We start from the raw sequence: 26391 nt of genomic DNA on the forward strand, positions 1-26391 counted from the left end.
TGTTGGGTTTCAGCTGCCTTCGTGTGTCCTCTGCTTAGGTGACGGCCGTGTGTCTTGATGGAGGCTGGGCTTGGTGCTGAGAGCTGGCGCCACTGGGCAGGGGGAATTCAAGCATTCTGGAATTATTTGGGGTGGGGGGGTGCACACAGCTTGGTAGCCAGCTTGGGCCTCGAAGCCTTGGTCTGCACGTGCCCTCCGCACACGCTGGCCCGCACCGCTGGAAGCGGGGTCTCTGTAGCTGGTGCTGCTGCAGTGCCTTGCAGAGTGAGTGGAAAAGGCCAGTTTTGAAGAAGTTCTGCATTCCAGCTAGCTGGAAATGTCTCTGTACAGGGGGGATGGAGCGGGTTGGAACACGTCTTTGTTTTCAGTATGGGGTGTTTTTTTTGGTCTGTTATCTGTCCTTTTGGGGGTATGAAATATGCCTCAGCTTGACTTATTTATTTAGTTCCTTTATGTCCGCTTTTCTCCCCGAGGTGGCTTATAAGAGGCTCCTCTTTTCCATTTTGTCATCCTATGCCCGTGCTGGTGAACCTTTGGCACTCCAGATGTTATGGACTACAATTCCCACCAGCCCCTGCCAACATAGCCAATTGGCCATGCTGGCAGGGGCTGATGGGAATTGTAGTCCATAACATCTGAAGTTCCAAAGGTTCACCACCACTGTCCTATGCATAGAGCATGTGACCGTCCCAAGGTCACCCAGCAAGTTTACAAGGTGCATAGGGATTGGACCCAGAGCCTAGCGCAGCCCTCTTACCCACCTGGCTGAGACCGGGTGCTGTCAGGTTGCTGGCCTCAGCTTGCATTGTAAAAGGAGCTCTCAGGCGCTGGTGGGAAGGGCCATGTTATTCCCGTGGGGTTGTGTTTGTACCCTGAGTCGAGAAGGATCCCCGGGCCTGCTTCCGCTTCCTCTCATCAGCCCTCTGGTGCTGTCACCCTGTACAGTCCAGGCTGGGCACCTGGGTTATTCCCCGTACCTATAGAGCCGGGAAGAGCAAACAGCTCCTTAGTGACTACTAGTTAGCGGCATGCCTTCTTCTTCTGGAAGAGTCCTCCCTGCAGGTTTTTGTGAAGGGAACGGCCTGTCTTGAGAGCCGGCCTCTCTGAGCCCACCTCCAGCATCCCACTCGTGGTTTCTCAGGGGGGTCAAGAGCCTTGCATTAACTGGGATTGGGGTTGTGTTTTGCTAACTCCTCATCAACCTTTCATTTTCTGGCTGTCTCTATGCCTGCACTATGTAGTGATTTAGATTGTGCTCTTATCAGTACCTATCAGTACACTTCTTCACACAACGTGTGATTGGTGTTTGGAATATGCTGCCACGGGAAATGGTGATGGCCACTAACCTGGATAGCTTTGAAAGGGGCTTGGACAGATTTATGGAGGAGAAGTCGATCTAGGTCAGGGGTAGGGAACCTGCGGCTCTCCAGTTGTTCAGGAAATACAATTCCCATCAGCCTCTGTCAGCATGGCCAATTGGCCATGCTGGTAGGGGCTGATGGGAATTGTAGTTCCTGAACATCTGGAGAGCCGCAGGTTCCCTACCCCTGATCTAGGTGCTCATAAGAACATAAGAACAAGCCAGCTGGATCAGACCAAAGTCCATCTAGTCCAGCTCTCTGCTACTCGCAGTGGCCCACCAGGTGCCTTTGGGAGCTCACATGTAGGATGTGAACGCAATGGACTTCTGCGGCTGTTGCTCCCGATCACCTGGTCTGTTAAGGCATTTGCAATCTCAGATCAAGGAGGATCAAGATTGGTAGCCATAAATCGACTTCTCCTCCATAAATCTGTCCAAGCCCCTTTTAAAGCTATCCAGGTTAGTAGCTATCGCCACCTCCAGTGGCAGCATATTCCAAACACCAATCACACGTTGCGTGAAGAAGTGTTTCCTTTTATTAGTCCTAATTCTTCCCCCCAGCATTTTCAATGAATGCCCCCTGGTTCTAGTATTGTGAGAAAGAGAGAAAAATTTCTCTCTGTCAACATTTTCTACCCCATGCATAATTTTGTAGACTTCAATCATATCCCCCCTCAGCCGCCTCCTCTCCAAACTGAAGAGTCCCAAACGCTGCAGCCTCTCATCATACGGAAGGTGCTCCAGTCCCTCAATCATCCTCGTTGCCCTTCTCTGCACTTTTTCTATCTCCTCAATATCCTTTTTGAGATGCGGCGACCAGAACTGAACACAGTACTCCAAGTGCGGTCGCACCACGGCTTTATATAAGGGCATGACAATCTTTGCAGTTTTATTATCAATTCCTTTTCTAATGATCCCCAGCATAGAGTTTGCCTTTTTCACAGCTGCCATGCATTGATTTGACATTCCCATGGAACTATCAACTAAGACGCCCAAATCCCTTTCCTGGTCTGTGACTGATAGCACTGACCCCTGTAGCGTGTATGTGAAGTTTGGATTTTTTGCCCCTATGTGCATCACTTTACATTTTGCTACATTGAACTGCATTTGCCATTTCTGAGCCCACTCATCTAATTTATCAAGGTCCGCTTGGAGCTCTTCGCAATCCTTTGTGGTTCTCACCACCCTACATAATTTGGTATCATCTGCAAACTTGGCCACCACGCTACCCACCCCTACTTCCAGGTCAGGAGCAGCAGCAGCAGCAGAAGGCCCTTGCTTTCACCTCCTGCAGGTGAGCTCCCAAAGGCACCTGGTGGGCCACTGCGAGTAGCAGAGTGCTGGACTAGATGGACTCTGGTCTGATCCAGCTGGCTTGTTCTTAGGTTCTTATGTTCTTATGGCCTTGGAGAGCAATGGCGGCTAGTACATTCCCTCGCAGAGCTCTGCCTGGGCATTTGGGAACGAGGAGTGGCGGGATGGGAAGCATAGATTGGGGTTGTGGGAAGCCAGACCTCAGTACTGGCTTTCTCTCCGGATGGCCAAACTGCTGTCTGTCAATAAAGCTTCCGACTGAAATCACTGAGCTCATTATTGGTAACAGACCCAGGGCTTGACACAGGGGCTCCGGGGCTCCTGGGCTCCTGTCCTGCCTCCACAAAGCCACGAGACTGCCCAGCTGACCTGCAGATCAGGCCCGGGCCTTTCAGCTGGCTGGCTGGTGGCATTAATCTCTCCGGTTTTCCTTGTGTGCTTTTAAAAACGCTCAGCAGCTCAAGGGCTCGGCCGCTGAGGGGGGATTTCCTGCACAGGCTGAGTGGGCCCTTGGCGAGGGGGTGTCTTCCGATGCGTAGTGTGGGGTCGGCACCATAACCCCTGCTAACGTTTCTGGCCTGACACCACTGACCAGAGTGCCTCGTGTGATTCGGGGAGGTTGTGTGTGCTGTGCCAGTCTGGGCTTGTCTCCCTCTTTTGCCTGGATGAAGTCTATAAAATTATGCATGGGGTAGAAAATGTTGACAGAGAGGAATGTTTCTCTCTTTCTCACAATACTAGAACCAGGGGGCATCCATTGAAAATGCTGGGGGGAAGAATTAGGACTAATGAAAGGAAACACTTCTTCACGCAACGTGGGATTGGTGTTTGGAATATGCTGCCACAGGAGGGGGTGATGGCTGCTGACCTGCATAGCTTTAAAGGGGGCTTGGACAGATTTATGGAGGAGAAGTCGATCTATGGCTACCAGTCTTGATCCTCCTTGATCTGAGGCTGCAAATGCCTGAGCAGACCAGGTGCTCAGGACCAGCAGCAGCAACAGGCCATTGCTTTCACCTCCTGCATGTGAGCTCCCAAAGGCACCTGGTGGGCCACTGCGAGTAGCAGAGAGCTGGACTAGATGGACTCTGGTCTGATCCAGCTGGCTTGTTCTTATGTTCTTATATTCTTATGAGCTATCCCAGCAGTTACAGTCCCAGTGGAGCGGGGTCCAGGGTGACCTCTTGCGGGCTTCACAGGATGCCATGACATCGTCTGAACTGGCGACTGATCCTCTCAGCCTACTGCAGGCTGAGGCCCCCCTCCCCCCGGTGCCTGCAGTCTTCAGAAGGGGGCAGGCAGCGTGCAGGGAACTCGTACAGCTGACTGGCACCAGCGGTCCCCCTCTTTCTCAGCCCTGCTGTCGAGAGGGCAGGTGTTGAACTGGGGGCCTTCGTGGCCCATGTGGAAGCTGCGGCTGGCACAGGAGGCTGGCTGGAGTGGGTCACAGAGACCCCCTCGCTGCAGTCTTTCTCCCTGGCCGGCTTCCAAACCCAGCTCCAGCTCTCTGGTGGCTGTGTGCTGGGACATATTGCGGATCCCTCCTACCAGGGGGAGGCTGGGGGGGACTATGAAAAGCACCAGCCCCTCAGCCTGGCTTTTGTTCCATTCTGGCCCTGCTGCCTGTGCTCTGTGGGCCTTTTCCCCCTGAGGGGCACTGCCTGGTTTGGGCTGTGGGATTCTCACAGTGGCGTAGGAGGTTAAGAGCTCGTGTGTCTGATCTGGAGGAACCGGGTTTGATTCTCCGCTCTGCCGCCTGAGCTGTGGAGGCTTCTCTGGGGAATTCAGATTAGCCTGGGCACTCCCACACACGCCAGCTGGGTGACCTTGGGCTAGTCACAGCTTCTCGGAGCTCTCTCAGCCCCACCCACCTGATAGGGTGTTTGTTGTGAGGGGGGAAGGGCAAGGAGATTGTCAGCCCCTTTGAGTCTCCTGCAGGAGAGAAAGGGGGGATAGAAATCCAAACTCTCCTCCTCCTCCTCCTCCTCTTCTCCTCCTCCTCCTCCTCCTCCTCCTCCTCCTGGTGAGGCTGGGAAGGTCATTGTGCCTGCAGCCCAGGTTTTGGGTATTGAGGGCTGATGTGCATTATCTAGCCTTGGTGGGGTGCCCCACCTTGCCATGCAGCAGAGGGTGCTTGCGCAGTGTTCGGTGTTCGTGCATTCTGCCTGCGAAGATGCAGCCACTTTCTTCCCCCCCTCTCCCTTCCCCTCCCCCGGGGGCGCAGGCATTAGCTGGTCTGTGGATTGACTGTGCTGGGGCAGAAAACACAACCGTGCTGGGGCAGTTGGCAGGGACCCAAAGGAGAGGGCATGGCTGGTGCAGCCCCCTGTACTGCCGCTGCTGCCCAGGACCAAGGTGACTTTCCTGCCTGCCGCACTTGGCTCCGACCGCTCATCCCTGCTGCTTCTTGGGTTCTGGCTTAGTCTCCAACGAAGTGGTTCAGGAAGGGCTCTCCAGGGAGCGTCAGAAACCGGAGGGCTGGTTTCCCTTGTTGTTTGCCTAACTGGCCTCTGCCAGGAGAGGCTTTGGTGCAAACCGAAGGGAGAGCTTGTGCTGCCAGCGGCAGAGAGGCGGTTGGATCAGTGGGTGCCAGCGCCCCCTGCCGGCCCAGCCAGGCCTCTAGCACAGACCGGCCTTCCTCCACCTGACGGGGAGCTGTTGCTGGACCCGAACGTGACTTCCCCGAGGTTGAGGCAAACCTGAGTTTGGATTTATATCCCCCCTTTCTCTCCTGCAGGAGACTCAAAGGGGCTGGCAATCTCCTTGCCCTTCTCCCCTCACAACAAACACCCTGTGAGGTGGGTGGGGCTGAGAGAGCTCCGAGAAGCTGTGACTAGCCCAAGGTCACCCAGCTGGCGTGTGTGGGAGTGTACAGGCTAATCTGAATTCCCCAGAGAAGCCTCCACAGCTCAGGCGGCGGAGCTGGGAATCAAACCCGGTTCCTCCAGATTAGATACACGAGCTCTTAACCTCCTACGCCACTGCTGCTCTTACAAGAGGGCGACAGCAGCTAGCCAACCAGGGACCCACACTGAGCGGCTGCGGGTCTAAAAAACACCACCCGTCAAAGAGTTCCATCAGCCACATCACACAACCCACTTACGTCGAGCTCTCAGGAACAGCTGGCCGGAGAGGAACCCACAGCACCCAGGTCTGCTGTTGCCAAGGTACAACGAGCAGCAGCACCTGTCAACAGAGTATGGCTTAATCAAGGGATTCTGCTTTGTGGAGGGGAGGGCAGCAACTGCTCAGCCGTGGGTTGGAAGCAGGCCGTCTTCTCTCCGTGTTGGAGGGGATCCACGGGCAACAAGTCCCAGGATTATGCCTCAGCTCAGATGCCCGGGAGCCGCTTCGGCTGCACAAGGAGGCTTCCTTTCTCCTGCCCTGCCCCCTTTTTGTTTCCACAACTTCAAGGCCCTTGCAGAAATCCCATGTCAGCAGGCTCCAACTCTGGCTTCCAGGGGCCATCTGGATATAGCACAGGGCTGGTGGTGTCAATGCCCTCTGGCCCTGAAGGTTTTGGCTCAAAGGCTCAGAAAGCCCAGGAAAAGGCTTGGGGTGGGAACGGTCTCCGCCCTTCCGTGAGTCTCAGTCCTCGTACCTCTCCTCACTCTGTGCCTCAAACAGAGGAAAAAGAGAATGCTACGTGATGCCTTTGGGTGTGTGTGGTTCTGGGTTCGCCTCGTTCACAGCTGAGGCCGGGTCTCTCCTCCTTCTGCCCCCGCTTAGCCTTGTGCGTGAGGAGACCTGTCCTTTGTCTAATTTCTGCTTCTCTTTTCTGTGGGCTTGTATTTTCAGAGCCATCGAAGTGCTGATCGCCCCTCTGGGACAGCATGTCGGGCCCAGTGCCAAGTCGAGCGAGGGTCTACGCCGATGTGAACACACAGAGACCTCGCGAGTATTGGGACTACGAGTGTAGCATGTGTCATTAAAGTGGAATAAGGGGAATTTAGGAACTTTGGGGGGCTCTGCTACAATTAAGGAGTGGTTAGGGTGCTGTCCAGTCCGTGAGGCAGACCTCCTGCAAGAGGGATAACCAGGCACCACCAGAGGTTCTGGCTTCTCCCTTAGCCGCCTTGGATTTCCCATTTGGGCCAGAAGTTGGTGTACCAGCCACCGCCCTACACAGCCTGGCAAAATGAGGGCAAGCGAGAGACCGGAGTACTGTAGTCTCCAGCAGTGCTGCTGTTTGCGTATTCACTGTTTGGAAAGGTCAGCTGAGCACTGCAGTTGAGTCCCTCCCGGCAGGCCTAGGGGGCGCCCAGACTTTTTCAGGGACCCACTTCACCCCAGCTGTCATAAAACCGCACCCAGGTACGAGCAGATCACCTGCACAGCTGCCAGGGCTTCACGCCACAAACCTTAGACAGGGAGGATGCTGGGAGCCAGACTGATCCTACCGTGATCTGCCCTTCAAAATCCAGCGCAGCTTAGAAGCAGGAATTCGGCTCAAGCTCTGAGCTTTGGCGTTGGAACTCAATGCCTGACCCCCCCCCTCCCCCCGCCCCTTGGCTTTGAGAGGCTCCAGGGCAAGGGTTGAATGGCTGGGACAGAGCCACTCTGTGATCTCCGCAAGGGCCTCCGAGCCAGCTGGCCTAGTAAACGTTTCGGTTGGCTGGTGAGTTTTCCAAGGCTGCGTTAAGCTGTTGCATACTTTAACAGGGACAGAGTAGAGCAGTGGTGGCGAACCTTTGGCACTCCAGATGTTATGGACTACAATTCCCATCAGCCCCTTCCAGCCTTGGCCCAATTGGCCATGCTGGAAAGAGCTGATAATCCTAGTCCATGCTTTATCTGGAGATACCAAAGGTTGCTCCTACCCCTGAAGTAGAGGAACAATTTTTCCTTGGGGCAGGCAGATGACTGCAGAACATAGGCTGAGGGCTTCTGGGAAGACCCCTGGCCCATTCCTGGTGAACTGACCAGTGTCGTCTGGTTGCTGGGACTCCTTCCTGGCATAGAAACATAGTTGGGCCTCGGTCTGAAACAGCAAGCCAGAGCACAGGCCTGGGAACTATTTTGCTGGTGGTTTCACTGTTCCTTGCTGATTACGAGGCTGGTTGGCCGTGGATGTGTATGCCTTGAGACTGGCCTGGGCGGAGCCAGGAAACAGGAAGGGGGAGAATTGCTGACCCCTGGAAGCCTCACTTTCTTCTCCTGCCTCTTCTTTCCTCCTCTCTCTCAGCAACCAAGACGATTACCAGCTGGTGCGGAAACTCGGCCGTGGCAAATACAGCGAGGTCTTCGAAGCCATCAACATCACCAACAATGAGAAGGTGGTGGTGAAAATACTCAAGGTGAGCGAGGGTGGCGCAGGGAAGGGGCAGTCGTTTCTTGGTGGTGGGCCACTCCCCGAATCCCACCTGGGTGGTGGCTGCATACCTGGAAACCTTTGCTTTGGGTCTTCCCTGACCCCAAATTCACTGGCTTGGTCTTAGGCAAGCAGCGTGCTCTGCACTGCTGTCTGCTGTTTGAGGGGGATCATGCTGGCCAGCCTTGCAAGGCTGTTTTAACAAATGCTAAGGTAATGGAGGTAGAGCCCCTTGAGTACTTCTGGTGGTGGCTGTGCAGAATGTACGCCCCTGCCCAAAGAAAGGCTGAAGTTCAACTCAAGTGAGGCATCAGTGGGGGATCAGTACTTCCCCTGCTCTGGCACCGCTGCATAAGAACATAAGAACAAGCCAGCTGGATCAGACCAGAGTCCATCTAGTCCAGCTCTCTGCTACTCGCAGTGGCCCACCAGGTGCCTTTGGGAGCTCCCATGCAGGAGGTGAAAGCAAGGGCCTTCTGCTGCTGCTGTTGCTCCTGAGCACCTGGTCTGCTCAGGCATTTGCAGTCTCAGATCAAAGAGGATCAAGATTGGTAGCCATAAATCGACTTCTCCTCCATACATCTGTCCAAGCCCCTTTTAAAGCTATCCAGGTGAGTGGCCATCACCATGAGGGAGAGGCTGGGCCAAAGGCAAATAAGATCATCGTAGAGAGGAACAATTTGAAGGAGAGGACCCTAGAGGTCTTCTAGAGGGGCACAGTTCCGGGTATAAGGGGAAGCAAGGGCAAGGGGGCGTTTGAGGGAGCAGAGGACCCTTGGGTGACTGAGGGCGGGGCAGCCGGAGGAGCACAGGTCCTGGCCAGGGTCTGTCAGAGGAAGTTTAAGGGCCAGGAGCTTGTTCTGGGAAAAGGCCAGGAGCCCCTGTGAGAACTGAAGGGGTGGGCAGGGCATGGACCAGATCAGTAAGAGGGGGTGGGTAGAAAAACCCCCCTTCTGGGGCAGAGGAGGTGGCATTAAAAGAAGGCAGAGGATGCTCGGAGGAGGGGCCAGAGAATAAGGACCCCTGTGGCCTGGTGGCTGGCTGCCCAGTGACCACAAAGCGCAGAGTAGAGCCTAGGGCAGTGATGGCGAACCTTTTCGAGACCGAGTGCCCAAATTGCAACCCAAAACCCACTTATTTATCGCAAAGTGCCAACACAGCAAGTTAACCCAAATACTGAGGTTTCAGTTTAGAAAAAACGGTTGGCTCCGAGGCGTGCGTTACTCAGGAGTAAGCTTGGTGGTAGTTGGTGGCTTTGCTTTGAAGCAACTGTGCAACTCTTCCAACGGGTGAATCACGACCCTAGGAGGGTTTACTCAGAAGCAAGCCCCATTGCCAGCAACTGAGCTTACTCCCAGGTAAAGGGCTGCACTTGAGTTCAGTGCATGAAAATCAGTGGGTTTTCACAGCGCTTAACAGGGTTACCTACACGGCTTCCTCAAAACTAGGTCTTAGGTTTAATGCTAATAATCGAGCCCAGCGACCCAGGCCAGCCTAGATGTGTGTGTGTGGGGGGGACTCTATTTGCACGTGCCCACAGAGAGGGCTCTGAGTGCCACCTCTGGCACCCGTGCCATAGGTTCGCCATCACTGTCCTAGGGGAAGGTCTGTCCCCTAGTTGGCTGTTGGCTGTTGTTGCTACGTGTGGCTCGTGGTGGGTCTCCGCTTGAGACTCTGCTGTGGGGCTGGACCAGTTTGGTCTGTGCTGCTGTTGTGGCTGGTGTTCTTGTGGCCCGTGGCTGCTTCTTTCGTCATCCCAGGTGCTCCTGGGCTCAAACGGAGCTGTTCCATTGCAGACCAACATACCGCTACTCTGAAGCTGCTGTGTTAAAATCTGTCCAGGGAGCCAAAGACTGGGCTTGCTTGCGTTACTGCTTCATTCCCCTGTGAAGCTCTCTGTATCGTGTCCCCTTGGGTTCTGGTGGGAGAGCAAGGCCGCTCTTTACAAAGAAGTAAAAATAAATAAACTCTTGAGCTCTGGACTCACCCTCCTTTCTCATAGCCCCTCCCCCAGCCCTTTGCAACAGTGCCCAGGGGAGCGAGCTAGGCCTTCTGCTCCCCTCTGTCCCAGGCACTTCCCCCCTTCCCCCAGCAGACTTGCGGGGAGTTGGCTGTGTGGGTGGTGTGATGGAAGCAGGGCTCTAAGGGGTCTGTGCCCCCACTCCTGTGTGCACCTGTTTTGTTGCAGAACTGGGACATGCTCCACCCCTTGTGTGTGTCAGGAAGCTCGGGGGCTGCCCGCACGCACCACCTCTGTCTCTCAGGTGGCCAAAGGAATTGGTTTTGCTGATGCGTTGGAAGAAATGGAGGAAGAGCGGCTGCAGGAAGCGAATTTACATATCTAGATTTTTCCAAGTGGAATTTTGGCATGACGTTTGCTGTTTGCAGAACTAGGGGGAGAGGAGCCGGCCTTGTAGCCAGGGAAAAGAGACACAGCGTGGGTGTGCTGGGGCTCCTTTTAAGGGGCTGTTGGGGGGCAATGGAGACTTTGTGGTCTTTGCCTGTGTTCCTTGGGGGCCCTTGAGCGCATCGCTCTTCTTTCTCAGAGGAGGGATCCGGGGTGGGGGGACGACAAGGGGTGCCACTCAGGCCCCTCCATCTCGGCCAAAGCTGCTTTCTACAGCCAGCCCTTCCACCAGCCTGGCAGTCCAGAGCACAGGCAGCAAGAGGCTTTTCCAGGCTTTGCTTCCTGAGACCCTCTTTGTTGGAGGTGCCGGGAACTGCGAGGACACAGGAACGTCCTCTCTTCCCCATCTCAGCATGGTCCAGCTGCGCCCTGGATCTGCACCCGCCGACGGCATCTCGAGACTCCGGGCAACAGGAAGGGGCGGACTGGGCACCAGCTGGTGGCTCTGCTCACATCTCCTTGCAGAGGAGACCCACACGGGGGCTTTGAGGGGAGGGGCCCTGCCCTGCAGCTTTAGCGATGGTTGTTTGGTTCTCTTTCTCAGCCAGTCAAAAAGAAGAAAATTAAGCGTGAAATTAAGATCCTGGAAAACCTCCGAGGGGGCCCCAATATCATCAGCCTTCTGGACATCGTCAAGGATCCCGTGGTAAGGAAAGCGGCGGCTGAAGACCGATCTCGGGGAGGGGAGAGCCCTGAACGTTCTCTCGCAAGCAAGCATTTCTTTCTCTAATCAGACCCCTCCTCCCATTTCTCCTGCACTGGAGACCCAAAGAAACTTAACAGTTGAAGTTAGAACCGGCATTCCAAGCAGCTTCATACACACACCGCCCAAGTAACATGAACCAGCCTCATGATCCACAGTCCCCAAAACTCTCCTGCTTCCCTGCTCAGTTGGTCCAAGAGACCAGTCGACTTTTCACAGCCTGTGTTCAGGAGTCTCCCAGGAGCAGGAACTTATAGCCGAGGATTCCCCAAGAATGGACGGGGCCAGACTTTTGGCTGGGGATGAAATGTCCCCCACCTTTCCCGCCTGCTTGTCCCCTAGAACCCACGACCTGCTTCACCTGAGCCTCGTTATTTTTAATTTATTTTTTTAATTTATTTTTCAAACTTATATACCGCCCAATCCCCGAAGGGCTCTGGGCGGTGAACAACAGGAAATTCAAATACAAATAAACATAAAATCAAATACAATACTCTCTCAATAATATAAATTAAAATGCAGCAATTAATATATAACAATGCCCGTTAAAATCCTTCTTAAACCCTCCCAAGAGGAGAGAAGAAAGGGTGGGTTCTGTAGATGATAATGAACTCAAATTTCCATGGGGATGGAAGGGAGGGGGGGGCACTTTCAGCAGCTGGACACTCCAAAGGCCCGGCAGAACAACTCCGTCTTACAGGCCCTGCGGAAATCACCAAGGTCCCGCAGGGCCCGGACAGCTGGAGGAAGAGAGTTTCACCAGGCAGGGGCCAGGGCTGTTAAGGTCCTGGCCCGAGTGGAGGCCAGCCGCATCATTGAGGGGCCAGGGACTACCAGTAAATTGGCCTCTGCTGAGTGCAGAGGTCTAGTGGGGACATATGGGGTAACGCGGTCCCGAAGGTATGAGGGTCCCAGGCCGCGTAAGGCCTTAAAGGTGAGCACCCATTCTCTGCTTGGGGCTCTCTGTTGGCAGGGCCTGGGGTGTGCGCTGAGAAATCCTGGGTAGTGTTTTGCTTTGTTTTGGCCAGGAGTGAGGGAGAAACTTGCCAGTCGGCTGCTGCGCTCTCAGATCTCGGGGCCTCGGCTGAGGCTTTTCTGAAGGCACCTTTCTCTGGCTGCCTGCCTGAGCCGTCAGTGCGGCTCTTCCGTCTGAGTTGGGGCCACGATGGCTGTGAAGAGCTCACCGTGAGTTCTGCCCGTCCCTTGCGTGGACTGTAGCTGAAGGTGTTTCCCGCTCTAGGGTGGCAACACAGGGAGGAGCTAAGAGGTGGCCCTTGAGCTGCCCACTCGGCTCAGGAACAGGCCGCCTTCACTCTTCCGTGACCACTTCTCCTCCTTCCAATAGTTTGCTGGTCATGTTTTAAACTGACAGAGCAAATTCTCTTGGGGAATCTGTGTGAAGTGATCCCGAGGCTGCACTCTCAGTTCAGAACATCCGAACGAGACCCAGATCCCAGCTTCTCTGCGGGCTGAGTCGGAATCCCCACGGCCAAGAGGCACTACCAGGACAGGCCTATCAGAAATTGGCCAGTCTACACCTGCATCCCACCTACTCTCTGACTACTCCCATCTGCAAAAAAAAAAGAGCAGCAAAAAAAGAGGGGGGGGGTTTTGCTGGGCAGCTCATCTTACCCTGGGTGTGTCTACTCGGCTGCCCGGCGTGAGGCTAAAACACTGTTCTCTCTCTCTTTCCTCCGTGCCTTGGAATGTCTGCGGCTGCTGCAGTCACGAACACCTGCCCTGGTCTTTGAGCACGTCAATAACACAGATTTTAAGGTGAGAGGCCTTCAGTTTGGAATCTGCATCCTTTCCCAAACCCTAGAATCATAGAGTTGGAAGAGACTCCAAGGGCCATCATGTCCAACCCCCTGCCACGCAGGAGCACACAATCAAAGCACTCCAGCAGTGGCGTAGGAGGTTAAGAGCTCGTGTATCTAATCTGGAGGAACCGGGTTTGATTCCCAGCTCTGCCGCCTGATTTGTGGAGGCTTATCTGGGGGATTCAGATTAGCCTGTACACTCCCACACACGCCAGCTGGGTGACCTTGGGCTAGTCACAGCTTCTCGGAGCTCTCTCAGCCCCATCTACCTCACAGGGTGTTTGTTGTGAGGGGGGGAAGGGCAAGGAGATTGTCAGCCCCTTTGAGTCTCCTGCAGGAGAGAAAGGGGGGATAGAAATCCAAACTCCTCCTCCTCCTCCTCCTCCTCCTCCTCCTCCTCCTGACAGATGGCCATCCATCCTCTGTTTCAAAACCTCCAAAGAAGGAGACTCCACCATACTCTGAGGCAGTGATCCTATTGATACAGCCCAGAGTTGCATTGACTTTCTTGGCTGCTGCACCCTCTTCTTTACCTCCTGCCCACCATAATAAGAGATTCCTTCCCACATTTTATTAAAGGACCTGTGCTAAACCGTTTTCAAGGCTTTTGCCCGTGCAAAACTGATTAGCAGCCCAGTTCTTATTAAAGGAGATTTACAACCTTTCATTCTGAAAATGCAAAAGATTAAGTAGGGGCTGAGTTCAGTTCTTTGAACTATTAACCCACAAACCAAACAGAACTCCTGTAGAAACTTTCACCTTTTATTGAGAAAAGAAAAGATTCTTTTATTCAGCAAGACATGAAAAAAATTATAGACATGTAAACATAAATCCTATAATTACGTTGAAGATAAATGCCAGAATTATGAAAGTTCCTAGCATTATATTATAGCGAGTAATAATTTTCAAAAAGTAAATCAGGTTTCTGTGTTTTGTCTCACTGTTTTAGAGATTATCAGATAGCCCAAGTTACCCATAAATCTCACCTAGAAATATTTTGTATTCTTCTTGTGAGATTTCCAGCCAGAGGACTCTGACGTGCTTAGTCTCAGGCGTGCATGTAGATATCTGACTGTGTACAACTTAGCATGAGATAAGCAATGTGAGCCGATAAGCAAATAAGCCGACTGGCCGATGTTGACGAAATGCCTCTGATACAGCAAGATAAGAAAGCCGATCTCAACTCTTAACCTCTCTTAAAAAGCAGTTAAGGTGCCCCCCCCCCCCCGTGGCTGTTTTAACTAGTTGCCCAAGATGAGAGTTCACTGACAGTTGAAAAGTGGGTGCTTAGATAACTTGCACATTCGGCGAGAAGCGAGGGGTGATGCCGTTGCTACTGCGACACCCCCTGGCAGGGGGAAAGATGCGAAATGGTCCTGTGTGCTAGTTGAGTCCCCAAGCGTTGGCCCTTTGGTTCCAGGGCGTGAGGAAGCCTCTCTGTCTCATGTCATAGGGCCTGGCACGCCCCAACGCCCACTCAGGGGTGTCTCCAGCTGCCGCCCTCCTCCTCTTTGCCCTACTTGCCTTGGAAAGAGAGCCCCCGGGATGCGCTGCAGCTGCCAGCTCAATGGCTGGCCGGCCGGCTGCCTTCCTTCTGTTGGTTCCAGTCTCGCATCCAGGCTGGGGTCCTGCCCTCCCCTGGCTCAGGGCTGGGGCCACCAACCAGGAATGTCACATCAGGTGGCCCTGTCTCTCCCATTGGGACAGGTGGAGCTTTCTTCACCTGGGTCTGTCTGCAACCCGCCAGCGTCGGGATGCTGTCCCTAGTGAGACTTGGTACGTGTGGGTGGGAGAGACGTGTCTGTCATGCCTGGGAAGCCGTGTGGTGGACCACAGGGCTCCATGGCTCAGGTTGTGGCTGGTCCCTCTGCCTATTCAGGCGAGTGCAAAAGATGGGCTGCTTGAAGAGCACAAATTATGGAAAGGGATTGGCTGTGAAAAATTTAGGAAAACTCTTTTATAGTGAGAGCAGTTCGGCAGTGGAACCAGCTGCCCAGGGAGGTGTGAGCGCCTCCTCCTCTCTGGAAGTCTTCAAGCATTGGGAATACCTGTGGAAGCCACCCCAGCATTGAGCAGGGGGTTGGATTAGGTGGCCCCTTCCAGCTCTGTGGTTCTGTGATTTGGGGCGGGGGCGGGGGAGGAGCATCCTATCTGTGTCCACACAGTCAGGGCAGACTGCAGTGCTGGGCAGATCTCTCCACCTCTCTCCTGTGTTGTTGTAGCTCCCTCCTTCCACATCTACGGAGCCTTGCAAGGAGGGGGGCGTCTCAGAAAGACTGGAGAGCAGGAGGGGGTCGACCTTCCACCTGAGAGTTGGGGAGGGGCTTAAGCCAGCCAGCCACCCAACCCTCTGACCTGGAAGCGCTTCATGCAGCTCCAGAGGTAGAACAGGTCTTCTCTCTACCTTAAGGCTTACCGTTGTCCCCCCCCCCCCCCAAAAAAAAACAGGCATCTTATGAGGTAGGTGGGGCTGAGGGAGTTATGACAGAACTGTGACTTGACCAAGGTCACCCTGGGGGAGTGGGGAATCGAACCCAGTTCTGCAATGTAGAGTCCACTGCTTTTACCAGCTGAGCCCCCCTAGTGTGCCTTGCCTGTGATGATTCCCTGACGCAGAGAGATGCTGTCCGCTCCTGCTTCCCATAATCCAGGGCAGCGCCCGGCCATTTGGTCAGTCTCGCTAACCTCCGCTCCACAATCCTTCTCTCCCCAGCAATTGTATCAGACGCTGTCGGACTTCGACATCCGGTTCTACATGTATGAGATCTTGAAGGTATGGACTGGGAGTGGGGGGTGGGCTGGGCTGCTCCGAGCATTGGCTGGCCCTGCATGGCGGGACGCAGGACAGAGCAAGGGGGAGGGGGAGCAGGAGGAGAGGACGCTCTTTCCTCTGGAGGGACCCTTGTCCCAGGCAGATTCATTCATTCATTCATTCATTCATTCATTCATTCATTCATTCATTCATTCATTCATTCATTTATTTATTTATTTATTTATTTATTTATTTATTTATACTTTAGACTTTTATACCGCCCTATCCCTGAAGGGCTCCGGGCAGTGTACAGCATGTAATAAAATACAGTCATAAAACCATCATAAATTAGTTAAAACCTATAAAAGCAGCGGAAGACTAACTGTAATACTGATAATTATAAGTGTGAGTGGCGCCTGGCTACCTATTATTAAATCCTTTCCCAAGGGGAGGAACGGCGAGTCCCATCAGATAGTATAAGGCCCAGACGTAAGAGCCCAGAAGTGGAGGGCACCATCAGCGGCCGGTCCTTCCAAAGGCCCGGTGGAACAGCTCCGTCTTACAGGCCCTGCGGAATTCACCGAGGTCCCGCAGGGCCTGGACAGCTGGTGGGAGAGCGTTCCACCAGGCCGGGGCCAGAGCCGTAAAGGCCCTGGCCCGTGTGGAGGCCAGCCGCAACATCGAGGGCCCAGGGACCACCTGATGCCCTCACCTTCACCCAGCTAGGACCCACCTTTGAGGCTGAGGCAGCACGGCTGTGGCTTTTCCCTGCTTGTGTTCCGTTGTCTGCTGTACGGCCACCTTGCTGGGCTTTTGTAGGGGCTGCAAAGAGATAATCTGTGAGGTCCTTTGAGCACTCAAGAGGCGCCACGTCAGTGTTCAGCAGGGCCGGCCTTCAGTTTCTCTTGTGCCATATTGGAAGCTCCTCCCGTCTTGCGGTTCCCAGTCTGTCGGCTCAGAAGGAGCCGCTGCTGTGCTTTGGCGACCAGGCTGAGCTCCCCTGCTCTCCTCAGGGTTGTGACTGTCCTCATCTTAACCCCACAGGCGCTGGATTACTGCCACAGCATGGGGGTCATGCATCGAGACGTCAAGCCACACAATGTCATGATTGACCACGAACACAGGAAGGTATGGCCAGCGTGGGGCGGGGCTGGGTCTTTCAGCTGCTGGGTGCCACAATGCCAGGATCCAGGAGCCCTGTCCCCTACCGGGCTGCAGTTTGAGGGGTGTGTGTGTCATTGGTGCAAATTGTTGAAGCAGCGGATTTACTCGGAGTAGACCCACCTTGTAGGACGCAATGTAGATAAGAACTGATAGATGCACAATCACCAGTGCAGTTCTATTTATTGCTATCTACTGACAAAGTACTTCGCCAGACCACAGGTGTTTTCAGTCACACATCACTCTGTTGTCTGTGCTATCTATATACATATGTGGTACCAATCAGGTGCCCTCACCTTATCAGGTTTGCACACGGTACAGTCTCCAAGTTGCTGTAGAGGCAGAGGAGCCTCTGTCTCTGTTGGATTTTTAAAGTACCTGCACCCCATGCCTTCTCCCTCAAGGCATCCAGTGGGCCGGTGTTTTCCTCCAGTGCCCAGAGCCCAAGAAGTACCTCTGGAGCACTAGAAGATCCATGGGATCTACCCTCTTGTTCCTGGTCCTGTTTCTGGGCACACAGAAATACGTGCTGTGTCTTTTCTGGGTTGCTCCCAGGGGGCAGGAAGCCGGGCCTTCTCTTTTGAAGTGCCAGGCAGGGGCTGGTCTTCTGCCCCCTCTCACATGCCTCTGCAACCTTGTTTTGGGATGTGACTTAAGAACATAAGAACTAGCCAGCTGGATCAGACCAGAGTCCATCTAGTCCAGCACTCTGCTACTTGCAGTGGCCCACCAGGTGCCTTTGGGAGCTCACCTGCAGGAGGTGAAAGCAAGGGCCTTCTGCTGCTGCTGTTCCCGACCACCTGGTCTGCTCAGGCATTTGCAACCTCAGATTAAGGAAGATCAAGATTGGTAGCCAGAGATTGACTTCTCCTCCATAAATCTATCCAAGCCCCTTTTAAAGCTATCCAGGTTAGTGGCCATCACCACCTCCTGTGGCAGCATGTTCCAAACACCAATCACACGTTGCGTGAAGAAGTGTTTCCTTTTATTAGTCCTAATTCTCCCCCCCCCCCCGCCCCCAGCATTTTCAATGGATGCCCCCTGGTTCTAGTATTGTGAGAAAGAGAGAAAAAGTTCTCTCTGTCAACATTTTCTACCCCATGCATCATTTTATAGACTTCAATCCTATCCCCCCTCAGACATCTCCTCTCCAAACTACAGAGTCCCAAACACTGCAGCCTCTCCTCATAAGGAAGGTGCTCCAGTCCCTCAATCATCCTCGTTGCCCTTCTCTGCACTTTTTCTATCTCTTCGACTTCTGGTGTCAGAGCAGAGGGGTGCAGGTGGGTGAGGATGCTCCACGTAGACGAACCCTTACAAAGAACTACTGGCCAGACATTTGGCCCACATGTCGTCACAGATCCCTGGAGGACACTTTGACACCAGCTAGTCAGAACTTGGGAGCAGAAGGGGGGGGTCTTGCAAAGGGGGCAGGGGGCAGGCCGCTGGAGCCGCCCAGAGGCCCCTGGGGTTGGGGGGGAGAGGCACTCCCAGTTCCAGTCGGGTACTAGTCTCTGCTGCCTCGTGCCAGTTTCACTCAGGAGTGACTCAGCGTTTCCTCATATTTGATGCACTGATATTGATCAATACCCACCATCTTAGACTCCCAGCGGCTCCTGCCGTCTCTGTTCTGCTAATGAAGCACTTACATTCTTCCAGTGGGCTTCTCTCTGCCTGGTCTCCCGTCCGAATTTTCCTCCGGCCAGGGGCTGTTGCTCTGGGGAGATCCGTCTTTGTGCTGGCTGTGGGCGCTGGGGTCGGGGGTAGAGAGAAGGGGCAGCTGGGCCTGGGGGGTGGGAGGGAGGGAGGGCTGGCTGACAAGAGGTCACTGTGGCCTCTGTTGTTTGGCCCCAGAGCAAGCGGGGCACTTTGGGTTTTGAGATTTTCTTCTCTTATGAAGCAAGAAAATGTAGGTAGAAAATGTAGAATGGGGTAGAAAATGGGGTAGAAAATGTTGACAGAGAGAAATTTTTCTCTCTTTCTCACAATACTAGAACCAGGGGGCATTCATTGAAAATGCTGGGGGGAAGAATTAGGACTAATAAAAGGAAACACTTCTTCACGCAACGTGTGATTGGTGTTTGGAATATGCTGCCACAGGAGGTGGTGATGGCCACTCACCTGGATAGCTTTAAAAAGGGCTTGGACAGATTTATGGAGGAGAAGTCAATTTATGGCTACCAATCTTGATCCTCTTTGATCTGAGATTGCAAATGCCTTAGCAGACCAGGTGATCGGGAGCAACAGCCGCAGAAGGCCATTGCGTTCACATCCTGCATGTGATCTCCCAATGGCACCCGGTGGGCCACTGCAAGTAGCAGAGAGCTGGACTAGATGGGTTCTGGTCTGATCCAGCTGATTTGTTCTTATGTTCTAAGTCCAAAGAGCCTCCTCCAGAAAGGGGAAGCTCAGAAGGGGAGGACGTCATTTCAGTGGTATCGGTGTTGTTGGGGGGGTAGGGTGGGGTTTGCAAGACCCCCTATGTAGTGCACACAGAGGTCTGCGGGAAGAGCCTCCTCCAGAAAGAGAAAGCTCAGAAGGGGAGGAATGCCCTTTTGAAGCCGGCATATGGTAGCTTCCGAGGCTGCCTGTAAACTTGCAGCTGACTGATGAGCCCAGCTGTCAAAAAGGCCCACCTGGCTGTTTGTAGGAAGCATTCTGTCCCCCTTTAGTTTTCACTCCTGTGCTCTTGTGAATGTCCAGTCCTGGGCCAGTGGCTCCCAGCTGCCTGGGCAGGCTCAGATCAGTCAGTCCATTCAGCTGGCTGGTCTGGGGTGGGTGGGTGCCGCTGCCTGCTCTCCGGAAGGCCTTTCGTGCTGCTCATGGATGGCCTCCCCCTCTCCTCCCTCTTCTCTCTGCAGCTGCGTCTGATCGACTGGGGCTTGGCCGAGTTCTACCACCCTGGTCAGGAGTACAACGTGCGGGTGGCCTCGCGGTACTTCAAGGGGCCGGAGCTCCTTGTGGACTACCAGGTGGGTACAGCAGCCTCTGAGACAGGCACTTTTGCATCTCCATGGCTGTGAAGGAGGTGCGGTTGTAATGGGCTGATAGAACCCGGTCCCACCGTGGCCTCTCCTTGACTGGGCAAGGCCTTTGCGGGATATCTGGGAGGCCTGCCAGGCACAGGGAAAGGCCCTGGCCTGGGCAGGCCAACAGCCTGACTCTGCCTGAAGCAGTTCCTTCTGTCCAGAAGAGAAACGATGCTGGCAAGATGGAGAAGTGGGTTTCTCTGGACAAGGCAGTGCAGCTGAGAGCTGGCAACTGGAATAGAGTGGGGGGAGGCATCTACACTTGAGCACTGGCCGAAGGAGACGCATCCATCTAGGGACAGGAGAGGGGGCTGGGGGCGGGGCGGGGGCTGAGGTGGAGGCTGCTGCTGGGAGCTCTCTTTCCTGCCTCTTTGGCCTCTCCATTGGTCCTTGTTGTGGCTTCACCTCGCAGCTCACTGTGTGCATTTCCCGTGCCCTGCAGATGTATGACTACAGCCTGGACATGTGGAGCCTGGGCTGTATGCTGGCCAGCATGATCTTCCGCAAGGAGCCCTTCTTCCACGGCCATGACAACTACGACCAGGTGAGGCAGCCCCCCGGCCGGCCAGCCGGCCCCCTCCACCTTCTCTCCAAGGGTGCCCAATCCTTGACGCTGTCGCTCTTGGCTTCTTCAGGAGGGTGGCAAAGCACCCCCTTCCCTCTCTCCTTTGCAGCCTGCCCCCCCCCCCCCCCCGCCCGCAACAACACTGATGCCACTGAAATGCCTTCCTCCCCTTCTGAGCTTCCCCTTTCTGGAGGAGGAGGCTCTTCCTGCAGACCTCTGGGTGGACTTCAAACTTGCCGGGGCAGTGGGGCTGTGCCTTCCCCTGTATCTCCCTCCCCACCCCGGTGGTGCCCTTTCACCAGCTCTGCCCCTCCCTCCCCACGCAGCTGGTGCGGATCGCCAAGGTGCTGGGGACGGAGGACCTCTACGATTACATTGACAAGTACAACATTGAGCTGGACCCCCGCTTCAACGACATCCTTGGCAGGTGAGTGCCCGGCGTGGGCTGCCCCTGAGTCTCATGGCCGTGCCCCTCGGGTGCTCCTTGTGGGGGAGGCCGACCCCGGGAAAGCAGCGAGGCAGGGAGCCCCCGACTCCAAATGCCGCCCCTCCGTGTCCCCTTGAACAGACACTCTCGCAAGCGGTGGGAGCGCTTCGTGCACAGCGAGAACCAGCACCTGGTCAGCACGGAGGCCCTGGACTTCCTGGACAAGCTGCTGCGCTACGACCACCAGACGCGGCTGACGGCCCGGGAGGCCATGGAGCACCCCTACTTCTGTACGTGGGCCTTCCAAGCTTTCCCCCCCACATCTCAAATGCCCCCACGGGGGTCTGAGTTGTGCTCTCCCATCTGGGCCCTGGCTGCCTGGCGTTCCTGGGTGCAGGGGCTTTGGGGCTGCCCAGGTGGGTGCTGGGCCAGGAGGAGGAGGAGGAGCTCAGTTCTCTGCCGAGAGTGGGGCTGCGCTGCTGCGACGGGACCCCTCGGCAGGGACAGGGTCCTGCTGAGTCCTCTGCTTCCCCCGCCTCTCGGTCTCTCTGCTCCCCTGATGAAATGGTGGCCCCTCCACTTTGGCCGGAGGGACTTCTCAGCCTCCTCCCTGGACTCGGTGGGCCCAACAGGGACTCTTTAGTTTGGAGAGGAGACGTCTGAGGGGGGATACGATTGACGTCTATAAAATTATGCATGGGGTAGAAAATGTCGACAGAGAGACATTTTTCTCTCTTTCTCACAATACTAGAACCAGGGGGCATCCATTGAAAATGCTGGGGGGAAGAATTAGGACTAATAAAAGGAAACATTTCTTCACGCAACATGTGGTTGGTGTTTGGAATATGCTGCCACAGGAGGTGGTGATGGCCGCTAACCTGGGTAGCTTTAAAAAGGGCTTGGACGGATTTATGGAGGAGAAGTCGATCTATGGCTACCAATCTTGATCCTCCTTGATCTAAGATTGCAAATGCCTTAACAGACCAGGTGATCGAGAGCAACAGCCGCAGAAGGCCATTGCTTTCACCTCCTGCATGTGAGTTCCCAAAGGCACTTGGTGGGCCACTGCGAGTAGCAGAGTGCTGGACTAGATGGACTCTGGTCTGATCCAGCTGGCTTGTTCTTATGTTCTTACGTTCTTAACAGCAGCTGGTCCGTGGCTCCTGTTCAGACCCTGCAACAGCCCTCCACCACGAGCTTGTGCTGAGTGGGGGCTTTTCCCTTCCTGTGTGCCACTGGGACAGGAGCAGGGGGGGTCCAGCGACCGGGCATATCTCTCTGTGCCCCCTGCAGAGCCGTTGAACACTGGACTCCAGCGGGCCCTCGGGGGTCAGCTCCAGCAGGGCTCTTCTGACGTTCTCCTCCCTTGCAGATCCAATAGTGAAAGATCCGGCAAGGATGGGCACCTCCACTGGGCTTTCTTCCGCTAACACCCCTGTCAGCTCCTCCAGCATGTTGGCAGGTAGGTTTCCAGGGCCGGGGAGTGGCCGTGGCCGATCTGGAGGCTCGCAAGATCCGCGCTGAAGCTGCCGCGCCTCTGCCTCGCCTTCCCCACCCCTGACTCTCAGCTGTGCTCTCCCCTTTGTCGCCCTTGCCCAGGGATCGCCTCCATGGCAGCCTCTCAGCCCATCGGCAGCTTGGCCGCCTCGCCTGTCATCTCCTCTCCGAACGCTCTGGGCTCGCCGGTCCCCGCCGCCGCCGGAGCACAGCCTTGAACTCGCCGCCGCCGCCACCACCTCTGGCTTCCAGCTCCACCAAGGCCACGGCCTCCCCTCCCCACCTGCCCTCGCCAGGCAGGAGAGCAGAGGGAGGGAGGGCGGCCGGGGGAGTCCTCTGGAATGATTTTTTTTCTGTTGAGTATGTTGAAGAGCAGAGCCTCAGATGCTGCCGCTGCCGCTGCCCCTCCTCTTCCTCCCCCCTGCGCGGCAGCGAGCGCGAACTCTGGCTACGGACGGAGGCCTCTCTGTGTCACGGGAGGGTAGCTGCGTTCTTCCCAGGAGGCTTGGGGCTAGCGAAGCAACTGCAGTGTAGACACTGAAATGGAGAATAAAATTTATTTTCTATGTCCCTAACGGGCCCGCCTGGCTGCCAGCTCATTCCGGAGGGGAGGGGAGGGGAGGGCTGGGGAGGTCACGTCGGGGCACGCACTCCGGAGCTGTGGCTCAGGGGGGTCCGGGTGTGGCAGGAGGCCGGGTTCTGGCCAGGAATGCTGCTCCTCTGACCTCCATCTAGAGGTCAGACTTGTTCCACTCCTGTTTCTCGACCCCCCCCCTTGTTTGGCAAAAGTGGGGGGAGGTCAGGGGCACTTGGAGAAGGGTTCAGCAGTCTCCAGTAGACCCCTGTCCCCCAAATGCCACACCAGCTCTCCCCAGCTCCACCTCTGGGTTGGGAGGTTAGAGCAAAAGGGCGGAGGGCCCAGTTCCTCCCCAACATGTTACACCTTTAAGTGATGCAGTTACGAAGTGCACTTCCGGGAGCTGGAACACCAAAGCGGTGCTAACAGTGTTTTTGTGAAGAGCGACCTGGATTTTGCACAGGACTGTGTGACTCACTGATCGTGGAGCCTGATAGTTTGCAATCAGACGCCACCCTGTGTTGGATGGAATTCCATAGGCACGAGCTGCAGGGGGTAGTCCCCCCCTCCCCACACACACACACTTGGGTGTGACAGCTCTTCTCTGAAATACCAGGACTAGTGTTGCGGGGTACCTGATGCTTCTCACTCAATCTGGGCCTCTGCTGCCAGCTCTACAGCTTTGGGCTTTTATTCATTGTTATGTTGTTTACGTCAGCTGTGCCCTGCGTTTTCTTCCCAGTGGGGGCCAAAGCAACTTAGATCCTCCTCTCTCTTTTTACCCTCACAACAACCTTTCAAGGTAGGCTAGGCTGAGAGAGTTTGACAACCACAAGGTCACCCAGGGAGCCACCATGGCAGAGCAAGGAATTTGAAACGGGATCTCCCAGAACCTTGTCCGGCACTGGGACCACTAGACCGCAGTGGCTTTCCTCTCCTGGGCTTGGCTCTACAGCTTTGCTTTTATTCATTGTTATGTTGTTTACGTCAGCTGTGCCCTGCGTTTTCTTCCCAGTGGGGGCCAAAGCAACTTAGATCCTCCTCTCTCTTTTTACCCTCACAACAACCTTTCAAGGTAGGCTAGGCTGAGAGAGTTTGACGACCACAAGGTCACCCAGGGAGCCACCATGGCAGAGCAAGGAATTTGAAACGGGATCTCCCAGAACCTTGTCCGGCACTGGGACCACTAGACCGCAGTGGCTTTCCTCTCCTGTGGAGAGATGGGAGGTGGCTGGTGACAGAGGCAAAGGGCAAGCAATTGGGTTGGCCACGTGGCTGCAGAATGTGCCAGGGCTGTCCCAAACAACGATGCTGGAGGGAGGCTCCTGGCCTTCCAAAGGTCTCTAGCCTGCCCTTTCCACCTCAGTTTGCCCAGCTTTAAACAGCGGCTCCTGCCACGACACCTACTCTAGCAGGAAGGTTGGGGGCACCCTAGGCTTCTCCGGTTTTCACTTGGATCTGCCCGTGTCAGTCGGCAAAGGGCTGCAGCTGCGATAGCCCGGCGCCTCCAGCAGAGGGCAGCAAAGCGCTCCCGTGGGTTGTTGCGTGGCCTCTGCAGGCAGGTGAAGTCCGACTGGGCAAAGGTCAGCTCCAGTGGATCCCAGGACGGGCCGCCAGCTCTTGCGCCGCAGCAGGAACTACTGTGTGCGCGCATCTCCCTTCTGTGCCAAGCGTCAGAATAAAACTGCACTCGGGATAGTCAAGGCAGGATGTACATTTATTATTTTGACCAGGGCTGGAATGGGGAGCGACCGGGAGGCGTGAACCCCTGGGAATCCGAGTCTGCTTCCTGACTATGAGAGCTCTGCTGTGTCACCTTTCCTGTCTCAGAAGGGAAACTCAAGCATGATTATATGGATGCAATCAAAGGATCCAGAAATGTGAGGCTAGAGGGGGGCTGTGGTGGGAGGCGGGCCCCCTGGAGCATCGGTGTGAGATTCTTCCCCCCTCGGCACCTGGGATGCTCATCTCTTCCCCCAAAGTGAATCTGCTGAGTCAGAAAAACGATCCCCGCTGACATTTCTGAATGCTTCTGCTAATGAAATTAATCAAACACAGTGGTTCCCAAGCTGAGAACAAAGTATTCTGGGAGTTCCATAATTCTCAGTCCCAGGAATAAGCTTACTAAAGAAGAAGTGGGGTTCAAGGTGGTGCTAAAATATCCCAGAGTGCTAACTAATCAGTTTAAACATGTCAAGTCGGATTCCCCAGGGACATTAATAATGAAAGCTGAAGTGTTAAGCAGACTTCCATGTAGCTGAACGTGGGATCTCGTGATGGTTACTTTGGGAGGTTGACTCTTGGAGACCACAACCCTTTTGAAGAGGGAGAATGCTGTAAATTTGTGTGTGCGTGTATGTGTGTGGGGGGGGGGTGTTCTGTTATCAGGCCCCAGCTGACTTATGGCAAGTGCCTTGGTGGTGTTTTTCAGGGAAGAGATGGTCAGAGGTGGTTTGCCATTGCTTGTCTCCATGCAGGGCTCAGAGAGAACTGTGACCGGCCCGGGGTCACCCAGCAGGGCCCTCATATGGAGGAACGGGGTGTCGAACCCGGTTGTCCCGTTTAGAGTTTTCCTCTGTTTACCATAACACCATTCTGGCTTTCGCTGCAAATTTAACACTACGTATTTCGAGACTTAGCTCATCTGCTTTCAGTCTGAAGTGGCGTACCGATCGGGCACCACTGATCCATGCTAGATGGCACCTCTAAAGGAACCAGGTTTGATTCCCCGCTCTGCTGCCTGAGCTGTGGAGGCTTCTCTGGGGAATTCAGATGAGCCTGTGCACTCCCACACACGCCAGCTGGGTGACCTTGGGCTAGTCACAGCTTCTCAGAGCTCTCTCAGCCCCACCTACCTCACAGGGTGTTTGTTGTGAGGGGGGAAGGGGCAAGGAGATTGTCAGCCCCTTTGAGTCTCCTGCAGGAGAGAAAGGGGGGATATAAATCCAAACTCCTCCTCCTCCTCCTCCTCCTTCTTCTTCTTCTTCACTGGATCGTTGCAAACATTCTTCCTTGAAGGCAGTCCGAACTTTCGTGATGCAAAATAATAATAATAAGCCTTTATTTGGCATAACAATAATCATAACACAATAAAAACCTGAGATAAAAGGTATACAAATCCAAAGGTTTAGGATAAAATATAAATTATTGATTGTGCATCACCTCCAGTAAAAATTGTGAAACCAATTCACAAGTTTCATTGTCAGAATTGTCCAGAAGGAAAGGAAGTCTACCTGATTCTCCCATTTCACTAGGTATCCTAGAAAGAATATTGGAATATTTTGATCTGATATTAGCAGATTTAGGGCAGCAAAGCAGTTGATGTGCCAATGTTTCCAATTTGTTGTTCACCACAAAGAGCATACCCTTTCGCTCATTTCCAAGTTGTTAAATCTACCACTGTGAAATAAAAGCGGAGGAGAAAACATTGATGAGCGAGCAAGTGTGAGGGAGCTTTCTTCTCTGCAT

The 26391-nt window shown here is 54.6% G+C and overlaps 2 protein-coding genes across 2 annotated transcripts in view; both read left to right on the forward strand.

Moving 5' to 3' along the window:
- LOC125425141 (formin-like protein 5) overlaps positions 1-6618 on the forward strand; it is an 18847-nt gene extending 12229 nt beyond the window's left edge. Inside the window, exon 4 of the mRNA XM_048482685.1 lies at positions 6473-6618. The gene's annotated coding sequence lies outside the window, so the exon portion shown is untranslated. The remainder of the gene's footprint in view (positions 1-6472) is intronic.
- On the forward strand, positions 6508-22921 carry LOC125425106 (casein kinase II subunit alpha-like). Its single transcript, XM_048482621.1, has 13 exons — positions 6508-6596; positions 7601-7612; positions 7860-7971; positions 10937-11038; positions 12821-12871; positions 15629-15688; positions 16712-16795; positions 19690-19800; positions 20300-20401; positions 20749-20849; positions 20991-21139; positions 22222-22311; positions 22449-22921. Exons 1-13 carry the CDS (start codon positions 6508-6510, stop codon positions 22562-22564), a joined length of 1179 nt encoding a protein of 392 aa, XP_048338578.1. The 3' UTR covers positions 22565-22921.
- The last annotated feature ends 3470 nt before the right edge of the window (positions 22922-26391 follow it).

Source organism: Sphaerodactylus townsendi, unplaced genomic scaffold (genome assembly GCF_021028975.2).
Source record: "Sphaerodactylus townsendi isolate TG3544 unplaced genomic scaffold, MPM_Stown_v2.3 scaffold_19, whole genome shotgun sequence".
Lineage (NCBI taxonomy): Eukaryota > Metazoa > Chordata > Lepidosauria > Squamata > Sphaerodactylidae > Sphaerodactylus > Sphaerodactylus townsendi.

Excerpts from the sequence above, each read along its gene's own strand:
- LOC125425106 (XM_048482621.1), top strand. The coding sequence starts at position 6,508 with ATGTCGGGCCCAGTGCCAAGTCGAGCGAGGGTCTACGCCGATGTGAAC. Across the intron at positions 11,039-12,820 it reads ACATCGTCAAGGATCCCGTG|TCACGAACACCTGCCCTGGT; the intron begins GTAAGGAAAGCG and ends CGGCTGCTGCAG. Across the intron at positions 21,140-22,221 it reads CATGGAGCACCCCTACTTCT|ATCCAATAGTGAAAGATCCG; the intron begins GTACGTGGGCCT and ends CCTCCCTTGCAG.